At 36.6% G+C, this 23,779-nt stretch overlaps 1 protein-coding gene across 1 annotated transcript in view; it reads left to right on the top strand.

The window, feature by feature from the left end:
• The window catches only part of LOC127853030 (aldehyde dehydrogenase family 16 member A1-like), a 37,527-nt gene extending 20,185 nt beyond the window's left edge, over positions 1–17,342 (top strand). Inside the window, exons 6-16 of the mRNA XM_052387156.1 lie at positions 3,586–3,738; positions 4,082–4,279; positions 6,872–6,970; positions 7,641–7,784; positions 8,000–8,098; positions 9,617–9,759; positions 10,039–10,206; positions 11,573–11,777; positions 12,747–12,932; positions 13,915–14,102; positions 14,793–17,342. Of these exons, the coding sequence (XP_052243116.1) occupies positions 3,586–3,738; positions 4,082–4,279; positions 6,872–6,970; positions 7,641–7,784; positions 8,000–8,098; positions 9,617–9,759; positions 10,039–10,206; positions 11,573–11,777; positions 12,747–12,932; positions 13,915–14,102; positions 14,793–14,904 (1,695 nt within the window). The 3' untranslated portion in view covers positions 14,905–17,342. The remainder of the gene's footprint in view (positions 1–3,585; positions 3,739–4,081; positions 4,280–6,871; positions 6,971–7,640; positions 7,785–7,999; positions 8,099–9,616; positions 9,760–10,038; positions 10,207–11,572; positions 11,778–12,746; positions 12,933–13,914; positions 14,103–14,792) is intronic.
• The last annotated feature ends 6,437 nt before the right edge of the window (positions 17,343–23,779 follow it).

Genomic DNA, 23,779 nt, shown 5'->3' with positions numbered 1-23,779 from the left:
CTCTTTAATTGTGAAAGATTATGATGTTTCTAACAACTGAAAATACTGAGTTTTGACATAAAAACTTCAATACTGTTAAATCTAAAAACAAACTTTCTCATGTTTAATAAATTTGTATACCCCCATTAATAAAATTAAATTAATCGTACAAACACGTCACTGTTTATTAAAAATTTTTTTTTTTTTTTTTTTTTTTAGTTCACCTGATTGCTCATTGTTCGTAAACACTTAAGAGGCCACATTTATTGTCCGATCTTCATGAAACTTGGTCAGAAGATTTGTCCAAATGATATCTTGATCGAGTTCGAAACTGGGTCATGCTCGGTCAAAAACTAGGTCACTAGGTCAAAAAAAGGAAAAACCTTGTTAACACTGTAGAAGTCACATTTTATGCCCAATCTTCATGTAACTTTGTCAAAATGTTTGACTTAATGATATGTTGGTTGAGTTCAAAAGTGGTTCCAGTCCGTTGAAAAACATGGCCGCCAGCGGGCGGGGCAGTTTTCCTTATTAGGCTATAGAGAAACCTTGTAAACATTCTAAAAGTCACAATTTTTGCCCAATCGTCAAGAAAGTTGGTCAAAACATTGGTTTTATTGATATCTTGGATGAGTTCGAAAATGGTCCAGATCGGTGAAAAAACATGGCTGCCAGTGAGCGGGGCATTTTTCTCCATATGTATAAAGTGAAAACATGTGAACACTCTAGTAGTCACATTTTTGGCCCAAATTGCATGAAATTTGGTCAAAATGGTTGCCTTAATGATATGTTGGTTGAGTTCAAAAGTGGTTCTTGTCCGTTTAAAAACATGGCAGCCAGTGGGCGGGGCAGTTTTCCTTATTTGGCTATAGAGAAACCTTGTAAACACTCTAGAAGTCACAATTTTTGCCCAATCATCACGAAAGTTGGTCAAAACATTGGTTTTATTGAATACTCAGACGAGATTGAAAATGGTCCAGATTGGTGAAAAAACATTGACGCCAGGGGGCGGGGCATTTTTCTCTATATGTATATAAATAAAACATGTGAACACTCTAGAAGTCACATGTTTGGCCCAATTTTCATGAAATTTGGTCAGAACATTTGTTTCCTTGATACATGAGTTGAGTTCGAAAATGGTTCCGGTCAGTTGAATAACATGGCTGCAGTTTTCTTATATTTATATAGTAAAAAAAAGCTTGTGAACACTCTAGAAGTCACATTATTTGCCCAATCATCATGAAACTTGGTAAAAAGATTGGTTTTATATATATATATATCAGATGAGTTCGCAAATGGTCCTGATCGGTAAAAAAACATGGCCGCCAGGGGGGTGGGGCAGTTTTCCTTATGTGACTAGAGAGAAACCTTGTGATCGAACACTATAGAAGTCACATTTTTTGCCTAATCATCGTGAAACTTAGTCAATACATTGCTTTTATTGATTTCTCTGACAATTTGAAAAATGGCTTAGCTCGGTTACACACTTTTTAGCTCACCTGATTGCTCAGGTGAGGTTTTAGGATTGGTCTTTGTCTGCCGTCCGTCCATCCACATTTGGTTTGTAAACACTCTAGCATTCACATTTCTCAAGCATTCTTTATCAAAGTTGCTGAAAGATCTCAGTCAAGTTTGATAATGAGCAAAATCACATAATAAATGCCATAATTATTGCCCTTAAATTGTCCAAATTTTCATTATATTATTCAAAATCCTTGTTAACACTCTAGAGGTCACAATTTTGTTTCAGATTTTATGAATCTTGGTCATATTTATTTTTGTAAGCAAAGTTTGATGTTTGGTTAGGGGGGTCAACTCAAAATATAGGTAACCAGGTCAAATCTTCCAAAAATAAAAACACTCCATGCGCCAGAGTTTTGGTTTAATAATGATGAAACTTGACGAGGATGTTTGTCTAGGTAAAGTTTGACATTTGGTAAAGATTGAATGAACTCAGGTAAGCAAACTAGGGCCATCTTGGCCCTCTTGTTTATTCCCCCATTACCATTTGTTAGTCAGTCTGTCGGTCTGTCTCTCCCGAAAATTTCATCCGCTCTTCACCAAACTCGGTCAGAAGTTGTATCTAGATGATGTCTAGGTCATATTTGAATATGGGTCATGCAGGGTCAAAAACTAGGTCAAGGGGTCACTTAGTGCGTTTTAAACCGAAAGTTTGTCCAGACCATAACTATGTCAATTATCGTTAGATTTTAAAATGACTTGGTACATTTGTTCACCATCATGGGACAGTGTGTCATGCTAAAGAAGTATGTCGATATCTCCAAGGTCAAGGTCTTACTTAGAGTTGCCCATAAATGAGCTTGTCCGGGCCATAACTTTGTCATTTATTGTAAGACTTTAAAATAAAATCATTTGGCTTATTTGTTCACCATTATTGGACAATGTGTCATGCAAAAGAATTACGTCGATATCTCCAAAGTCAAGGTCACTCTTTGAGTTCAAAGGTCAAAAATGGCCATAAATGACCTTTTCGGACCACAACTATGTCGTTCATTGTGAGATTATAAAATCATTTGTCACATTTCTTCATTATGATTGGACGGTGTGTCATTCGAAAGAATTATGTCAATATCTGCAACGTCAAAGTCATACTTTGAGTTCAAAGGTTAAAAATGGTCTTGTCCAGGCCATAACTATGTCATTCATTGTGAGATTTTAAAATTACATGGTAAATTTGTTCACAATCATTGGGCCGTGTGTCATGCGAATGGATTACGTAGATATCTCCAAGGTCAAGGTCACACTTTGACGTCAAAGGTCAAAAATGGCCATAAATGATCTTTTCCGGGCCATAACTATGTCATTCATTGCGAGATTTTAAAATGACTCGGTACATTTGTTTACAATCATTGGACGGTGTGTCATGGGGAAGAATTACTTCGATATCTTCAAGGTCAAGGTCACACTACAAGTTCGAAAGTAAAAAATGGCCATAAATGAGCTTGTCGGGGCCATAACTATGTCATTCATAGTGAGATTTTAAAATGACTCTGTACATTAATGTTGTTCACAGTCATTGGACGGCATCTCATGCGAAAGAATTCGAGAGTTCAAATGTCAAAATGGCCATAAATAATAATGGCATAATAATTCTTAAAAATCGCCATAAATAAGCTTCTCTTGTTTTGTGAAGACAGCATGCAAAATATTCTGTGTCAGTGCAGCATGTGGGGGTATAGGTCATGTCTGTGACAAAGCTCTAGTTGAATCTAGTTTATTAAAATATCATCCTAACTGAAAACCATGTGCAGTTACAATATCCTTCAACATTTGACCTGCGCTCTTTGAAACCTGACTTGATGCATATGCATTAAGTTTTATGCCGGCTGAGCCTGTGCAGGCTTGTCAGGGACAAAACTTTTCACTTTTATGGAATTTTTTGTATATAGAAAGTCTTTTCATAACACCAATCCAGTCCACGCTGAAAGTGTCATCACAGATAAGCATGTGCAATCTGAACAGGCTAATCTGGGACAGCACTATACACACTGGCATTAAGCTCAGTTTTTCCAAAGCGATACTCATTCATACGTTTCACTTGTAATTAATGTACCAGTATGTTGATGTTATTGTTATTATTCTTAGGTTGGACAGACCCTCAGACGTCTGATTGCGGGAACAGGTAAGAAATTGTCGCTGGAACTCGGTGGAAAGTCGGCGGTCATTGTGTTTGAGACAGCTGACCTTGACAGCACGGTGGAAGGACTTGTTGATGCTATCTGGTTCAATCAGGGGCAGGTAAGTGTTGTATGAAAAGTTGTTTGCAGTACTAATTTGTTTTTTAAATTGAATATGTGACAGTAAGTTAAGTTAAAAAGATAAATACTCTTATTTTATTTATGTAAAAAGCTTATAACATTTGAAATGCCCTAATGGAAACCCAAGTATTATGTTATTGGTCCCTTTCGGAATCCAAAACACATTAATTACAAGCTCTATAGGTCATGACACACATATAAGTAGGCTATAAGTATTAGGCTTGAAAGATGCATATCCTGTATGTATACACAATTTTAATTAATGTCCATTTTTTTACCTGTCAGTTTAGACCCTCTTATAATAATTCCCCTCACTTCCCTAGGTCTGCTCTGCTGGATCCCGCCTGCTTGTACAGGAGTCTGTCTATGGCCGACTGGTTGAGAAACTGAAGACGCGGCTTACCCATTTCCGTCTGGGTGACAGCCTTGACAAGACCATCGACATGGGGGCCATTGTGGACGAGTCCCAAAGGAAGTCAGTAGAGGAGTTCGTGGAGGACGCCAGAAAAGAAGGGGCAGAGGTGAGGGCACATTGTGTGTCTTTCTTTTAGGGGGGCGGGGGGGGGGGGGGGGGGGGGCTACTTGTGGTCTAGTTTGCCAAATGTAAACAGATATAGAAGTACAATGAATATGTATGGAGAAGAATTCATTTAAATTTTTTATCCCCCGCCAGAGGCGGAGGGATATTGTTTTGGTGTTGTCAGTCCGTTCGTCCGTCCGGCTGTCTGTCCGGCACTTTTGTGTCCGGAGCCATATCTTGGAAGTTCTTTTGTGGATTTCATTTAAACTTGGTATGAGTATATATATGCATAAGAGGATGATGCATGCCAAATGGCATTGTACACCATCTGTTAAAAACAGACTTATGGCCCTTTGTATCTTGAAAAAATGCTTTTTAGTGTCCGGAGCCATATCTTGGAAGTTCTTTGGCGGATTTCATTGAAACTTGGTATGAGTATATATATGCATAAGAGGATGATGCACGCCAAATGTCATTGTACACCATCTGTATAAAACAGACTTACGGCCCTTTGTATCTTGAAAAAATGCTTTTTACTATAGGCACTTTTGTGTCCGGAGCCATATCTTGGAAGTGCTTTGGCGGATTTCATTTAAACTTGGTATGAGTATATATATGCATAAGAGGATGATGCACGCCAAATGGCATTGTACACCATCTGTTAAAAACAGACTTATGGCCCTTTGTATCTTGAAAAAATGCTTTTTACTATAGGCATTTTTGTGTCCGGAGCCATATCTTGGAAGCGCTTTGGCGGATTTCTTTGAAACTTGGTATATGTAAACGTTGAATGTTTTTGTGGAAAACGCACAACTTATTAATTCACCTAAATAAATTGTGAAGGCTTAAGAACCTTCCTTTGTCTTAGTTTTGTGTTATTGTCCTCCGTCCGTCCATCTATCATTATGTTCATCCGTCCAATTTGCACCCATCCTCAAACAAAGCATATGTTGCGGGGGATACCTTGGGCCTTACAGGCCCTCTTGTAGTAACTTGTTTTCTTATCCATTATTGTTTAAATGTAATTTACATGTCATGTTCTAATTTTCTTAATTTATGCTGTTACAAAAAATATAGAATATGTTGATTTTTTATTGTTTGTATGCCCCCGGTAGGGTGGCATATAGCAGTTGAACTGTCCGTCAGTCAGTATGTCAGTATGTGTGTATGTCAGTATGTGTGTATGTCAGTCTGTCCGTCCTTCCGAAAAAAAAACTTTAACATTGGCCATAACTTTTGCATTATTGAAGATAGAAACGTGATATTTGTCATGCATGTGCATCTCACGGAGCTGCACATTTTGAGTGGTGAAAGGTGAAGGTCAAGGTCATTCTTCAAGGTCAAATGTCTAACATATGGCGTCTGTCCGTCCGTCCAAAAACTTTAACATTGGCCATAACTTTTTCACTATTGAAGATAGCAACTTGATATTTGGCATGCATGTGTATCTCATGGAGCTGAACATTTTGAGTGGTGAAAGGTCAAGGTCAAGGTCATCCTTCAAGGTCAAATGTCAAATATATGGCGTCTGTCCGTTCGAAAACTTTAACATTGGCCATAACTTTTTCAATATTGAAGATAGCAACTTGATATTTGGCATGCATGTGCATCTCACGGAGCTGCACACTTTGAGTGGTGAAAGGTGAAGGTCAAGGTCATCCTTCAAGGTCAAATGTCTAATATATGGCGTCTGTCCATCCGTCCAAAAACTTTAACATTGGCCATAACTTTTTCACTATTGAAGATGGCAACTTGATATTTGGCATGCATGTGTATCTCATGGAGCTGAACATTTTGAGTGGTGAAAGGTCAAGGTCATCCTTCAAGGTCAAATGTCAAATATATGGCGTCTGTCCGTCCGAAAACTTAAACATTGGCCATAACTTTTTCAATATTGAAGATAGCAACTTGATATTTGGCATGCATGTGTATCTCATGAAGCTGCACATTTTGAGTGGTGGAAGTTCAAGGTCAAGGTCATCCTTCAAGGTCAAAGGTAAAAAAAATAATTAAAAAAATTGAAAGCGGCGTTATCATGAAGCTGCACATTGTGAGTGGTGGAAGTTCAAGGTCAAGGTCATCCTTCAAGGTCAAAGGTCAACAACAAAAAAATTCAAAGCGGCGTTCTCATGAAGTTGCACATTTTGAGTGGTGGAAGTTCAAGGTCAAGGTCATCCTTCAAGGTCAAAGGTAATAAAAAATAAAAGCAGGGGGCAATGTGTTTCTGACGAACACATTTCTGTTGGTTTTACAAAACAAAAATTCTGGTTGCTATGGCAACAAATATAATAAAAAAAATCTGAAACTGGTGGAATTTCTGACAATGGTGGAGCCGGTAGGGGTCTTATATTGCTTGGCAATAGTCTATATTGCTTGGCAATAGTCTTGTTGACAAATAGGTCACAAATGTATATTGGTTGTTATATTGAAAAATCAAATGTGATTTAAATTTATCGTTAATGAGACAGGCCTTGCTGTGTTTATAAACATGCTACCTTTTTATTATTACAGTATTGCAGATTGATTCTGGCAGCTGTAATTAAAGAATCTACATGAATACGTTCATTTATATACAGGTATTGTGGCTTTGCAGGTGTATCAAGCGACAGCCTCTTTTCCTGCCCGTGGCTGCTACTATCCTCCCACCCTCATCACAAACGTCCAGACTGTATCCAGGGTAGTCGCCGAAGAGGTAATCAAATTAACATTCTATGCATCTATCTGAGGAAATCACATTTATAGTAGAACATTGCTGTGGAGTGGCCATTAGCCCCAAACTGTTAATGTCAATATGTGCATCAAGAGTTCTTACCCAATAAGTTGTGAAAGATCTTGGTTCTTGGTTCTTCTTTGAAAAAGTTTATTTAAGCTAGATTGTGATAAAAGCAAGAGGTTTATTCAGACAATTTACAAGTCCATTTCTTGTGAAAACCAGTTTCCTTTCAGAAGAATCCATCAAAAGCTTCCCTATTATAATTCACTTCCCCATGTCAAGATGGACACTATTTAATTCCATTAGAATACTTGGATCTGTATAACTAAAAAAAGGGATAATATTAGCCCTGCTAAAGTCTGGTATCAGTGTTTTACCCTGTATCACACCATTTTGGATCTGTAAAAAGCGGTGTAATTAATTTATCTTAGTAAGTTACTGGTTTTCATTCTTTTCCCAGCGCTAATACAATGACCTACTATTGCCCTTGCAGATTTTTGGCCCATTCCTAACGTTCAGTTTATTTTAGTAACTAGACTACACCAATGAAAAACAACAAATCTGATCGATGTAAGATCAAAATAGCTACATTAATTTGGATATTTTAATCTGCAGCATTAATTTTTATCACCAACTATTGCCCTTGCAGATATTCGGCCCAGTCCTGGTGGTCTTGCCATTCCGTACTGCAAAGGAAGCCATCACCCTGGCCAACAACTCAATGTACGGACTGGCAGGCAGCGTGTGGACAGAGAACCTCAGCCTCGCTATGGAGGTCGCCATCAGCATCAAGGTCAGGGGTCATGTCACTGGAGTTAAGCTGTTTATCAGATATTCACAATGACATGGCAAACGAAATTACACCCTGTAGAGTTATCTGTATTTCATTTTAAGAATTATACATAAAACTTATCAGAATGCAATTAAGTAAATAAAATAACAACTTGTGCCTGCCTGAATAAAATTCCTGATGCTTTCTTAAGCTTATTTAAATCCATTGTTCTTCAGGCTGGTACAATTTGGGTGAACTCCCACAACATGTTTGATGCGGCTGCTGGTTTTGGAGGCTACAGACAGAGCGGTTATGGAAGAGATGGAGGCAAAGAGGTTAGAAAAGTTCTGAAAAATAGATCTTTCTCACATGAGTAAAAAAAAGTCTTAAAGCATGTTGAATAAATTGTATCATGCTCTCCATATAATTTTTTGCACAGTTTATCACTTCCTAATTTTTTTTTTACACTTAAATGAGCTTCAATTTTTTTTCTTATATATTTATAAAAAGTATTTAAAATTATACTTATTAAATTTTGCTGGTTGTTTAAATGTAAACAGTTTTTTTTAAGCATTTTCATAATCTTCTCATTTTTATGGCTATATATTGCACATATTATCCTTTAAAAAATATATATATTCCATTTAAAAGAGATTGTTTTGATTCTTGAAATACTTGTTGTTGCTCCATGCCAATTAAGTTCACATGTGATATGTCACTGTTTTATTTTATAAAAAATGTTCTGTTCTTTTTCTTATTTAGGAGGATACTTTAAGAATGAAAAACTTTGTTAAAAACAAGTTTGCATTAATTTTAAAGGAGCAGGAGCCGTTTCACCTTAAAATCTAGACATTTACAAATTATGATACTTAAATTATGATACGGTTTTTATTTATTTGTAAAGGGAATACTCGATAAAACATAATTCTGGGCTCTATTTCCTTGTTTAGTCAGCACCATGAACAATAGTTTTAATCATGCATCTTTTCCCTTGAAAATATCTTACTTATTGTTTTTATTCTCTTACCATGAGAATGTTTTGTCGTTTAAAAGATATATGCTCCCCCCCCCCCCCCCCCCCCCCCCCCCTTCACAAAGCCATTATTGACTTTCATAACAGGTGAAGAAAAAACATGTATTGCAGAGTTTACCTTAATTGCCAATTCCTTTCATTGTTATTGTTGATACAGTATCAACAAATGCTTATTATACCCCCACAAACGAAGTTAAGGGGGGTATATAGGAGTGAGCTTGTCTGTCGGTCTGTTGGTCGGTCCTTCCGTATTAAGTGTCCGCTCTCTAATTCAAGTTGTTTTCATCCGATCTTCACCAAACTTGGTCAGATGTTGTATCTAGATGATGTCTAGTTTCATTCAAGTTTTTGATGATTTGAGTTCTGGGAAAACTGCGTAATGTTGTCCCTGAACTGCGTAATGTTGTCCCTGAACTGCGTAATGTTGTCCCTGAACTGCGTAATGTTGTCCCTGAACTGCGTAATGTTGTCCCTGAACTGCGTAATGTTGTCCCTGAACTGCGCAATGTTGTCCCTGAACCGCGTAATGTTGTCCATGAACTGCGTAATGTTGTCCCTGAACTGCATAATGTTGTCCCTGAACTGTATAATGTTGTCCCTGCAGCAGTCTTATCAGGGACGATTTTTTTCGCTTTTATGGTATATTTTATTTAAAGAAAATCTCTTCTTAGCGAAAAACCAGTTTAGACTATAAGCGTCGTATCTGACTACCCTGTGCAGACTGCACAGGCTAATCTGGGAAGACACTTTACGCACTATCATTAAGCCCAGTTTTTCCAGATCAAGGCTCATTTAAAAAATGTTTACTAATTACTCAAAGGGCCTGTATGAGTATGTGCGCCCAGCCTGGGAGTCCAGACCCCGCCCTGCCTACCTTGTCAACCTTGACCTCAAGACATTCGGGGCCACCATACCACAGCGACCCACCCTCGATGATGGCACATCAAAGGGCAAAATACCTAAGTAGGAGTTTGTGTAGTTTGTTGAAATACTGTGGCAAAGTATATTGATTTTACTTTATTTTATGATGTATACGTTTTGGGTTATGGAGCAAATAGTTTATTTACAGTTTAATTCATTGTTTAGTACTTGTGTTTTGAAACAGAATGATTTAATATGATAAGTTTTGGATGGAAAAACAACAACAACATAAGTTAACATATGTTTGTTAAACGATAAGCTTGTAATGCTTAAGTTGAATAAATATCCTGTTCTGTTTAATAACAAAATCTTTCCATGCAGGGTTGACCGCACGTACAAGATGTACTATGGCGGGGCTCAGAAGAGGCCGGACGCTGAGTATGCCCGGCCGGTGATCAACCCGGATGGCAAGGTGATCGGGCATGTGGGCGAAGGGAACCGGAAGGACCTGAGGAATGCTGTAGAGGCTGCACATGCCGCTTCACCAGGGTATGGGGATGTAATATAGATGTTGTTGTTTTTGCAGGCTTTGTCTATATGATGTTATGTTATACATGTAGTATGTAATATATATATATTACATCTAAATTTTAAAAGTGATCTATGAAATATTTCAAATTCTTCAATTTGAACATTCCATTAAGTGATGTAAATATAACACAGTTTTATTCTCTTACATTCACTTTTAAAATAGTATTGTTTTAATGCTTTTAATTTTAAATGATGAATTTTTAGCTTAACTATTCTTCAAATAATGCAAACTATACCCAAATCTCGGTATTGCGTTGTGTGTAGGTTTGCATCATTGTCTAGTCAAGCAATACCTCCAATTCACTGTTTCTACTACAGTTATTCATTTACAACTTTTTACATGTAGTCAGAGTTATTACGTGAGATCAATGGCCAAGTTCCATAACTCTTACATGGAATTTAGCAGAGTTATGCCCCTTATTGAAATAAAAATTAACATATGTGTTATGTGTTCAGGGTCTGTATAAACAGTCACTGGCCTAGACCTATAATTTGGACCAGCCTTTAAGTATTATTATTCCCCTTGTGTACCCTTTTTAAAATTCAGGGAAAGGTTTGCATGCAAGTTGAAATTCATTTTATGGTTTTGATGCAACAAGTACATACAAGTACTTCTAATATTCAATTGAAACTTGACACATGTCTTTGGCATTATCATGCAAGGTCACCAAACAAGACCCATAACTCTGCAATTTATCGAATCATACCCTTTATTTTACTTTATGTACATATAAATACAGGTTAACCACTCCTATCTTTAACTGAAATTTCTAGCGTTGGGATGCATTTGGGTCCGATTTAGTCAGAGTCCAGATCATTGTTTCTAAAAATAGTCTGACAGTGTGCGCACAATGACTCCTGTTAGGAAGTCTGCAGACTGCACAGACTAATTTGGGACGATGCTTAAGGCGTTTGCAATTAGCCGATTTTTCCAAGAACATGACTCCTATAAACATTCACTCTTGCACCAAGCCCATATCTTTGTAAGAATATAAACATTCACTCTTGCACCAAGCCCATATCTTTCTAAGTATATAAACATTCACTCTTGCACCAAGCCCATATCTTTGTAAAAATATAAACATTCACTCTTGCACCAAGCCCATATCTTTGTTAGAATATAAACATTCACTCTTGCACCAAGCCCATATCTTTCTAAGTATATAAACATTCACTCTTGCACCAAGCCCATATCTTTCAAAGTACGTAAACATTCACTCTTGCACCAAGTCCATATCTTTCTAAGTATGTAGACATTCACTCTTGCACCAAGCCCATATCTTTCTAAGTATATCAACATTCACTCTCGCACCTTCTTTCCCAGATGGGGCAAGCGTGCGGCGCACAACCGGGCACAGATCGTCTACTATATGGCGGAGAACCTGGAGATCCGGAGGGAGGAGATTGCCGGGCGCCTGGCGGACATGACGGGGCGGTCCCTGGAGGACGGTCTACGGGAGGTGGACCTCTCCATCAGTCGGCTCTTCCACTGGGGGGCGTACGCTGACAAGTTTGGAGGCACTGTGCAGGTAGAGGAGTCTTAAAACATATGCGCCTCAATGTTGTCCTAGATTAGCCTGTGCTGTCTTCATAGGCTAATATGGGAAGACACCTTCCGCATTTAATTTATTTTTGTACAAGTTAAGGAGGTTTTTGATTAGGGAAAATCAAGTTTACATGGAAAGTGTGGTCCCTGTGGACTGCACAGGCTTATCTGAGACGACAATTTACTCACATGCATTTAACCTTGTTAAACCGTGTTTAATCTTGATATATAATGTATTACTCGTAAATGATGGTTTGCAAGAGGTTTGATTGTCAATGTATTTAGCTGTTTGCTTGAGCCATTTATACACCATGGATGTCTTTGTTGGAAAGATATTTATTTTTTTTAATGTGTTATATGCCATAAGTGGTGTTTATTGGAGATTGATGTTGGAGTAGTGGTGATTAAACATCTCATTTATCTTAGTTACATTGTTTTTTTAAGCATTATGAGGTGGAGGAATCATTATCTCACATAAGTGGCATGCAGTTGTACATTTAATTATAATTGGTCATACTTAATAATTTGAAACAAAAAGGAACTGAAGGGATGAAAATAGTTGCTTAAGACCAGTTTAAATTTAACAGTTTCAGAAGATAAAATACTTTTCATTTAGAACATTCCAAGCGTTAAGATCGGTACAAATAATTAATAGGTTTAATAAATGTATAACAATTAGAGCCTTGTCTTGGAAAACTGAGCTTAATGCATGTGTGGTAAGTGTAGTCCTAGATAAGCCTGTGCTGTTGGCATAGGCTTAATAGGGACAACACTTTTCTCTTGTATGCAAATTTTCGTGTAAAGGATGTCTCTTCTAAACAAAACTCCAGTTTAGGCAGAGAGTGTCTCCCTTGAATAGCCAGTGCTGGAAAGACACTTTAAGCTCATTCATTAAACCCCGTTTTTCTAGTGCAACGCTCCATGTATAACATTTTATACTATTTCTCTGCAGGAGACTACCCTATACGGGGCCACACTCAAGATCCACGAGCCTGTGGGAGTGATCGGTATTGCCTGTCCCGATAGCTACCCCCTGCTCGCCTTCGTGTCCCTGTTTGCCCCCGCGGTTGTCCGTGGCAACACCATTGTCATAGTTCCCAGTGAGAAGTATCCACTTATGGCTATGGACTTCTACCAGGTGAAGAGTTTTTACCAAACAAATAATGTTTAGACAGAAAGCAATGTCTCTGATTAGCCTATGCAGACTGCACAGGCTAATCTGGGACAACACTTTACGCAAATAAATGTAAACCCAGTTTTGTTTTGAAATGTATGTTTTGGTTAAAAGCATTTTGCAAAAATAACTGGGTCCATAAGACTGTTAAAAAATCTTTTCTTTTTTAAACAGTGTTTCTATTATTTTCTATTTACAAATGTTTAATGCATAACACATTCTATGTACCATTTGTGTCATCACTTTTTTAAACATGCAGACTCATATAAAACCAGAGTGATCCATCAACAGTAAAAATACACAAGATAACTCTTACTTATAACAGATGTAATTCCAGGATCAGCATTTGTAATAGTGCATAAAGGCAATACTAAGAAATTTCCAGAGAAAAAGATTAATGTACTGAAATCTCATTTTAGAGCTTATGTCATGGCGTGGTTTCCGTCGTCCGTCTGTCCGTCCGTTCGTTAGACTTTTTCTTGTTTACGCAATTAATTCCACAGTTTTCATCCAATTATTTCCAAAATAACACAGTATCTTTATATCAATGAGGACTTGTACCCTATTGAATATGAGCAGTATCGGAGAAATAAGTACACAATAATCTCCCCTTGAATTTGAGAAAATTCTCCTTGTTTGCGTGATTAAGTACACAGTTTCCATCTTATTCTTTCCAAACTTGCACAGTGTTTATAGCAGTAGAGCGATTCAGGCCCTCATGGGCCTCTTGTTAGAATTACGCGTACTGTATTAGCAAAGTAAGTACAGGCTATTAAGGTACAACACTTCCTGCCTAAACAAGATTTCCTTTAAACAAAAAATTCCGTAAAAGCGGAAAGTGTCGTCCCTGAATAACCTATGCTGATAGCACAGGCAAATCTGGGACGGCTCTTTACGTACATGCATTAAAGCCCAGTTTCCCAGAACAAGGCTCATTTTACTGCAGGTGTTTGACACATCTGACCTGCCTGAGGGCGTGGTGAATATCATCACTGGGGATAGAAACCACCTGTCCAAGTTCCTGGCAGAACACCAGGATGTTCAGGCCATGTGGTACTTTGGCTGTGCGGAGGGGTCGAAATACGTCGAGTACATATCTGCTGAGAATGTGAAACGGACCTGGGTGAATTATGGGTGAGTCTTGATAAGAAGTGATGGGTTAGCCTTGATAGTAAATAATGGGTGAGTCTTGATAATAAATAATGGGTGAGTCTTGATAATGAATAATGGGTGAGTCTTGATAATGAATAATGGGTGAATCTTGATAATGAATAATGGTTGAGTCTTGATAATGAATAATGGGTGAGTCTTGATAATGAATAATGGGTGAGTCTTGATAATGAATAATGGATGAGACTTGATTATGAATAATGGACGAGTCTTGATAATAAATAATGGGTGAGACTTGATAATGAATAATATGTGAGTCTTGATAATAAATAATGGGTGAGACTTGATAATGAATAATGGATGAGTCTTGATAATGAATAATGGGTGAGACTTGATAATAATAATTGATTGGTCTTGATAATGAAACATTTGTGAGTCATGATAATGAATAATGGGTGAGTCTTGATAATGAATAATTGGTGTGTCATAAAGAATAGGAATACGTGGTAAATTTGCTCATCAGTACTTGCTGACCCTTAATTGACCCCAATTACCCTTTTTTTCTGAACATCTTAGTCCATGAATCAGCGTGTCCGTAAAAAAGTGTGTGTTTTTTTTAAACCTCAAGATTGTATGCCAATTAGTTTAAATGATTACACAGAAAGTGCTAAAATGTACACATATGACGTGCTATAACTTTCTGTACTTCTGAAGGCTCGATCGCGACTGGGAGGATGCAGATCAAGGTCAAGGTGACGAGTTTCTCTACCAGGCTGTGCAGGTGAAGAACATATGGGTGCCCATGGGAGATGTGTTCGCCAACTAGATGCCATTACCACTGAGGTTGTTTAGGGGACAGAGGACAACTTAGCCAAGTTTTTTCTGTGAAATCTAAGCTTAATTCATATGTGTCAAGTCTCATCCATGATTAGCCTGCGCAGTCAGGACAGGCTAATCAGGGGTGACACTTTCTGCCTAAACTTTGTTTTTGTTTACAAGAGACTTCCTTTCAAAAAGAAACATGTCATTACAGCGGAAAATGTCCCTAATTTGCCTGTGTGGTCTTTATGCACATGCATTAAGCCCAGTTTTCCCAGAACAGGACTCAGGCTGATAAAGTGGAAGACTAGTGTGGACAGGTAACATGAGGGGATATTTGATTAGAAGGCATTATTACTGTCTCTGGAACTCACCATTTATTTGTAATTGTATGGAGGATCAGACCTTTGGGAAAGTAAATTGTTAGGTTATATATACTGTTGTTTTGTATTTCTTTTTTTGTTTTAATTTTGTATCTTTTAATGCATAGTTTTTTGTTGATAATATAAAAAAATTATGTGGTTTATACGTTTTCTTCAATGCTAGTATTTGCTTGTTTTCTTCTGTGGAAATGTGTAGTTTTTTTCTTGTTTTTTTTCATGATTTTAAAGTATTAGTTTCGAAGTTGTTACACATTCCTGTACTCAAATGTGAGTAGGATGGAGCATGAAAAAAAGATATTACAGAGACTGCTTGTACATGTAAATAACAGTGATCATGCTCTCATTGCTGGCTTTAAATATCCGTGTTCTTATATTCCTTATTTTGGTAGGAATAAATTTTGCAAAGTCGCTGTGTGAATACATATTCAGCCTGTTTCATCACAATTCTAAGTACTAATGCCAGTACTTAATGATTAATTGAAGTTAGTTTCAGCCAGTTCTGAAGACACATTATATAAATTGCTAGTAATATTTGCCGTTTTGTATCTGTTCTTTTTGTACGTTGTACGCTTGTTAACCTTAAATTGCTCATGTTTTAAACCAACTTTCCTCTTAGGTCTTTTATCATTACCAATCAATCTCAAGTTATCATCTAGTGATATGCAAAAGGTTAAATAAAGCCAGAATTAATTGGCAAAGAAAGTAGAGTCTGTAAACATGTAATGTAAGCAACGTTTTTAAAGAACTGGAACAGTTTATAGAAAATAAATGTTGCTTTTATGTTTGCCAAGAATTTCATATATGATAAATGTTTTGATGAAGATAAGGTTACAGTAGTAGTATTTATGTGTTTGTTAACAAAATTAAGAGGTGTAAAGTTTATGAATGTGATAGCATTGTACAGGTACTTGTTAGTAGTAAGTTGTTACCATGGAAATTTATCCAGAATATCATGTGTTCTCCTCTATTTTGCCTCAAACACCAGTGTTCAGCCTCATTGTGTGGACAATGTTTTCATCGTTTAAAAATAGACTTTTGTCAAAACACGTGGATGTTGCTACTTTATGTCAATTATATTCAGTTTGTGAAAATCATGATTTAGCTGCATAGACCCAAATCGTTTTACTTTATGTTGGAAGATCCATGTTTTTAATCAGTTAAATAATGCAGCTGTGTTCTTTATACCTTCTTTTTATTTTAAATTCGTTCCTTTTGCTCATTTTATTAATTTGTCAATCCTCAAAATTGTATGATTTGTGTGAGTGGATTTAATTTGAATCTCATTTAACCATGTTAATCAGTTTTTGTTTGTTTCTCCTGTTCTATTTTATTCAGTATACCCAGATCTATTTCCATATAATGCTATTCTTATTAGTGGTGATTTTATCATGAAAAATTAACTTCTAAATAATGCACTTAAATACGAGAATTATTATTGAAGTCCTGATTTCTCTCAAGTTGATGCATTTTTTTATATTTGTTGTGGACTAAAAGGTGCAATTGAACATTATAACTCTTGGCAGTTAACCCTTTACCACTAAGCTACGTATTTTGACACATTTGTAGTCCCATAGAAAGTTACATTTAATTAAAAACCATTCTTACTGGATTCAAGTTTTAAAGGCTTCATTTCCAACCCTTAGTTACTGATGAGCAGCAAACAGCATAAAACCTGAACAGACTGCGAGTTACTCACAGGCTGTTCTGGTTTTATGCTGGTTGCAAAAGCCATTTTCACTTGGCTTCATTTGGGAAAAATTATGAAATATTGGAAGCTTAATGGGGAAAATGCTGGGCACCTACTGTTGTTTTCTTTTATCGAGCAATCACTTTCTTATTGTGGTTTGATTTATATGATTATATATATATATGATAATAACGACAATAGGATTTTAATTCCAATCCTGGGTCTAATTTATTATGATACCATAATCAGGTCACTTTATATTGTCACTTGATCATATATTATTGAGCTATTGTTGTTTTGCATAGAGATTTTATGCTAGTTATTATTATACTGTAGGTTGTCACAAGTGACTAAGAAATAAAATACAAAAAAGAACCAGTTGTTATAAATGTTTAATACTAGCTAGCTGTCCAGTTAGTATTTAGTACAATCCGCGTTTCCAGCACATGTGAGTTTGGTTGGTGGTCACCATTCCAGACAGGTTCGGCTTCCTCCCCCAGTACATATATCACACAAAATTTAATATATTTCAGTAAAACCTAAATATCTGGAAATTGCAGCTATAATTAAACAAGAGCACCGCATTACGGCTGCCACGCTCGGCTGCGAAAGCTTGTCAGATTTTTTTTTTTTTTTTAGATGTCACAGTGACCTTGACCTTTGATCTAGTGAACTAAAATGGGTGTGGCGTGTAGAACTGATCAAGGTGCATCTATATATGAAGTCTCAAAGTTGTAGGTGGGAGCACTTTGATTTTAGAGCCAATGTAAAGGTTTTTGCACGCCTATGGCAGACGGTGGACGCCACGACGAGCTGGCTCTGACAATAGCTTGGGGTTTTCTCCAAAAACAGCCTCGCTAAAATCGGCCTAAATTTTGTGAGTCTAGTAATCAAATAAGCAAGGAGTTGGACACACTCCGGCCGAGCGTTCAATAGCGAACGTTGGCGAACTTTAGCGAACGTTCGCTATAACTGAATGCACTACTGGATTCAAGGTTGCCATGGAAACAGTTTCATACCACAGTAGTCTGCTGAGATTATTGAAGGTAGTCCTCCATAAAGGACTTCATAAACTTCAAAATACACATAAGACAACTTCAATTGAAACCTCACTTCTGTTAAGAAATTCAAAAACAATAAATGTGATTGTTGCTATCGTTAAATCCACTTCTCTTAAATTTGCAGTTAATCCCATAACAAAACATACTTTAGCCAATTGTGAAATTAAGTATCTACATTCAAATTTACAGTATATTTTTGGGTCCAGAACAGATGTGCGATTGTCTGGCAGTCAGTTTTTTAACCTGGTTATTAGATTGGCGAATGCGGGCGGGCTTATTGTTTTTGCCCTGTCTGTTGGTCTTTCTGTCTGTTTGTGCCAACTTTAACATTTTGCAATAATTTTTGCTATATTGAAGATAGCAACTTCATATTTTGCATGCATGTGTATCACATGGTGCTGCACATTTTGAGTGGTAAAAGGTTAAGGTCATCCTTCAAGGTCAAAGGTCAAAAAAACTAACACATTTCTTGTTTTTCAGCATGAGAATAGTTCTCGAGCTTATTTATATATACAAAACTTGTTGTAAGCAGCATAAGTCAACTAGTATAGCAAGGATGATTCCTATGAATAAGAATCTGAATTCATGCACTTGGGTATTTTGTCGCAAAAGTAGAATGGGTGGGGATCCATGACAAACAAGGAAGAGTCGGGTGTAATCACTAAATGCCAATCATTTCATGTGTGTGTGTGTTTATTTTAAACTTGTGTGAGGTCCGTCTGCAACAAAAATGTATTGCGTGCATTCCAGATGCATGTCCCGGCACCGCTGCTTAATTAACTAGCTTTTCTTCGTTAAAATCATCTGCTGGTACGGCACATATGATTTGAAAATGGTTTGACAGTGCATTAGTCACATTGCGTTGCATTGTGTTGTGTCGTGAATACAAAAATAACACTCGCCTATAATCTTCCCTCATTGTAGTTATTTTTTGTTGACAAGCTCTTCATTGAAGACCTATCCATGACCACAGTATGTTGTTCTGAATAATGACAATATTAAACTCAAAACGAAGGGCCGAGTTTCATATTGATGTTTGTATTGCTCATGTATACAAAAACTTGACATCTTAAATATTTATTAATTAAAAAGGTAAAATGGAATACAAGTTAAAACACAAACTGGCAGTTAAAGCTAAAAATAGTGATCACAATTCAAAACAAAACGAAGAAATATAACAACTGGTGCTGCACATGCTTTGTGAGCTGTTATTTCTGATTGATTACATATTTATGCTGTATTAAGTACAATTAAGGTAAAGAGAAATTCTTCAAAAGCATTAGAAACATACATAGTGTATGCCACTACAATACATGCATGGGATAGTAATAGGTGGATTTCAACAAGATTATTGAGGTTATATATCTTCAATATACTGCAAATTTTATCTGCTGCTAGCAAACATCATCGCCTAAAAAGCAAGTGTGTTTAGCCACTTTTAAGAGCTTTTATGGGATGTTTTCTAAATGAACACATTCATTATTAGTGTGACATTGAACTTTAATGTATTTTTAACTGAAAATTCCTTATAATTCAATGATCAGCCGTTTTCTGAGTTACTTACCAATTATAGGAAAGTGCCTTAGCAACAATGATTTTTTATTACGTTTCCTATTTTTCCCAGTCCATTTGGATAGAAAAACACTTAAATTTTGTAACAATCTTGATATAATTCATTTCCCACCACAGTGTATGAATTTTATCAATATAATATTTTCTTCAGTAACAATCTAAAATTTTCATTAAAAAACAACAATATGTACATGTGATCGAACTGTCAAAATGCAGATAACACACCCACATGTTTAATGTCGAGATATTTCTTTGAAAAATCCATAATATATGGGTGACTGAATCTATTGGAATGGCTAAACTATAGGAAACTAGTGACCTGAAAATCAATAGGGGTCATCAGCCTGTCACGATCAATGTACTTATGAAGTTTAATGATCCTAGGCCTAAGCATTCTTGAGTTATCATCCAGAAACCATTTTACTATTTCGAGTCACTGTGACCTTGACCTTTGACCTAGTGACCTGAAAATCAATAGGGGTCATCTGCCAGTCATGATCAATGTACCTATGAAGTTTCATGATCCTAGACTTAAGCGTTCTTGAGTTATCATCCGGAAACCATCTGGTGGACGGACCGACCAACCGACCGATGGACCGACCGAAATGTGCAAAACAATATACCTTCAAAGGGGGGCATAAAAATAATATATAGTGACTTTTTATAGACATTTAACGAATTCCTATACATATTGAAAAGGGATACAAGAAATGGCAAGAAAAAAAGAATTTTAAACAAGAGGGCCAAGATGGCCCTAGATCGCTCACCTGAAAGGAGTTGGTTCATTTAATCTTTACCAAACATCAAACTTGACTTAGAACTTGTCCAGACAACATCCTGGTTAAGTTTCGTCATTAATTGAACCAAAACTCTGGCATATGGAGTGTTTACGAGGTTTTTGTAAGATTAGACCTGGTGACCTATATTTTGACCCCTCATGACAAAACAAAACTTTCCTTACAAAAATAAATATTATGACCAAGATTCATAAACTTTGAAACAAAATTGTGACCTAGAGTGTTTACAAGGATTTTGTATAATATAGTGAAAATTTTGACAACTTAAGGGCAATAATTATGGCATTTATTATGCAATTTTGCTCAGTATCAAACTTGACTGAGATATTGTGGCCATATAGCTTCTCAGCACCTTTGATAAAGAATGCTTGAGAAATGTATGTGCTAGATTGTTTACAAACAAAATACGGACGGACAGACTGACAGCGCACAAAGACCAATCCTAAAACCTCACTCGAGCAATCAGGTAAGCTACAAAGGATGTTTTTTTCACCGATCTGAGCCATTTTCCAATTTGTCCGAGATATAAAAAAAACCAATGTATTACCTAAGTGTCACGATAATTAGGAAAACAATGTGACTTCTAGAGTGTCCACAAGGTTTCTCTATAGTCATATAAGGAAAACTGCCCCACCCCCCGACACCCATGTTTTTTTGACTGATCGTGACCATTTTCAAACTCATCTAAGATATAAATAAAAACCAATCTTTTTACCAAGTTTCATGATGATTGGGCAAAAAAATGTGACTTTTATAGTGTTCACAAGCTTTTTTACTATATAAACATAAGCAAAATCTGCCCCCCCCCCCCTTGGCAGCCATGTTTTTCAACGGACAAGAACCATTTTCAAACTCAACTCTCATATCTAGCAAACAAAACAAATGTTCTGACCAAATTTCATGAAAATTGGGCCAAAAATGTGACTTCTAGAGTGTTCACACGTTTTCACTATATTCATATAGAGCAAACTGCCCCGCCCACTGGTGACCATGTTTTTTCAACGATCTAGACCATTTGTTTTGACCAAGTTTCATGATGATTGGGCAAAAAATGTGACTTCTAGAGTGTTAACAAGGTTTCTCTATAGCCAAATATGGAAAACTGCCCCACCCACTGGTGGCCATGTTTTTCAACGGACCGGAACCACTTTTGAGCTCAACTAACATATCATTAAGACAAACATTTTGACAAAGTTACATGAAGATTGGGCATGAAATGTGACTTCTACAGTGTTTACAAGGTTTTTCTTGCTTTTGACCTAGTTTTGACCCAGCATGACCCAGTTTCGAACTTGATCGAGGTATCATAAGGACAAATCTTCTGACTAAGTTTCATGAAGATCGCACAAGAAATGTGGCCTCTAGAGTGTTTACAACCAAATATGGACGGATGGATGACAGACGGACGACGGACAAAGACCGATCCCAAAAGCTCACCTGACCAATCAGGTGAGCTAAAAAGAACACTTTTGATTATTCATTCTAACAGATATTACAAATATTCTGCTTCAGAAATTGAGCACACATTATTATAAGTCTATTTTGATTGTTCGGTACTTAAAAATTATATTTGTGTACCAGCCAAATTAAAAATAAACAATGAACATTTTTTGAGGGGGTATGCCATACATGACAAATATTTCAAAGATTAAAAATAGCAAGGAATCAACAATTACATAATTTATGTAACTGGTCTCACTAATACTAAAAAAATAACATAAATAACAAATGCTGCTACAGCTACATTAACCTAAATAACAAAACTTCTACGGGTTAGCTTGAGTATAACAAAACACTGATGTTAAATTCAAAAAGTCTATAAAGAGCAGAGAGTGTTGACCCTGATAAGCTAGTGCGGACTGCACAGGCTAATCTGGGACCACACTTTACGCACATGCATTAAGCCCTATTAACTAAGAACAAGACTCAGTTTGGGGAGGATGCTCAAAACGAGCAAGTATAAACAGTGCTCTAGCTAAAACTAGAAAAGGGAAGGTTTCTTTTTGGTCAAAAGAGAACTTTGGTACGCACAGTCATATAATCCCTGTAAAATATTTTCAGTAAAGCACGTATACTGGTTTGTATTTCATATTAAATGTATTTTCATTTAATATACTGTTTCTATTATAAACAAGAGCACCGCCTTGCGGGTGCAGACCGCTCATCTATTTTCTTTTTAAAGGTGAAGGGACTCTCATTTTCAATCACAAAGGAGGGAGGAGTGGAGTGAAGAGGGGTGTATAGTGTGGGGTTGTGGACATTTATTACATTATCTTCCAAAAAAGCGAAAAAAAAAAAAAAAAAAAAAAAAAAAATCGGGGGGGGGGGGGGGTATAGTGTGAGGGTGTGGTGATAATTTGTGAGATGATCTTAAAAAAAAAAAAAAAAAAAAAAAAAAAATCAAAAAAAAAATTTGGGGGGGGGGGGTGGGGGGGGGGTGGGGTGGGGGTATAGTGTGAGGGTGTGGTGGTCATTTGTGAGATGATCTTATAAAAAAAAAAAAAAAAAAAAAAAAAAATTAGGGGGGGGGGGGGAGGGGGGGAGGGGGGGGAGGGCACGGGGGATGGTTTGGGTGAAGTCTATTGTGGTATGTCAGGTAAGAGTAGTTTCATCAAAGTATCAATCAAATCTAATCATAAATAAAGAAGTTATGGCAATTTTAGCAAAATTTAATAATTTGACCTTGAGAGTCAAGGTCATTCAAAGGTCAAAGTAAAATTCAAGTTGCCAGGTACAGTAACCTCATGATAGCATGTAAGTATTTGAAGTTTGAAAGCAATAGCCTTGATACTTCGAGTGGATCGAAACACAAAATTTAACCATATATTAAAAGTTACTAAGTCAAAAAAGGGCCATAATTCCGTAACAATGACAACCAGAGTTATGCAACTTGTCCTTTTACTGTACCCTTATGATAGTTTGTGAGTGTTCCAAGTATGAAAGCAATATCTATGATACTTTAGGGGTAAAGTGACCAAAACATAAATCTTAACCAAATTTTCAATTTTCTAAGTATAAAGGGCCCATAATTCCGTCCAAATGCCAGTCAGAGTTACATAACTTTGCCTGCACCGTCCCCTTATGATAGTTCATAAATCTTGCAAGTATGAAAGCAATAGCTTTGATACTGTAGGAATAAAGTGGACCTAAACACAAAACTTAATCAAATTTTCAATTTTCTAAGTATAAAAAGGGCACATAATTCTGTCAAAATGCCAGTCAGAGTTACATTACTTTGCCTGCACAGTCCCCTTATGATAGTTAGTAAGTGTTGCAAGTATGAAAGCAATAGCTTTGATGCTTAAGGAATAAAATGGACCTAAACACAAAACTTAACCAAAATTGTCAATTTTCTAAGTATAAAAAGGGCACATAATTCTGT

The sequence above is a fragment of the Dreissena polymorpha genome, chromosome 12 (assembly GCF_020536995.1).
Source record: "Dreissena polymorpha isolate Duluth1 chromosome 12, UMN_Dpol_1.0, whole genome shotgun sequence".
Lineage (NCBI taxonomy): Eukaryota > Metazoa > Mollusca > Bivalvia > Myida > Dreissenidae > Dreissena > Dreissena polymorpha.
The sequence above is the reverse complement of the archived record's forward strand: the minus strand, read 5'-3'. Positions and strand labels throughout refer to the sequence as shown.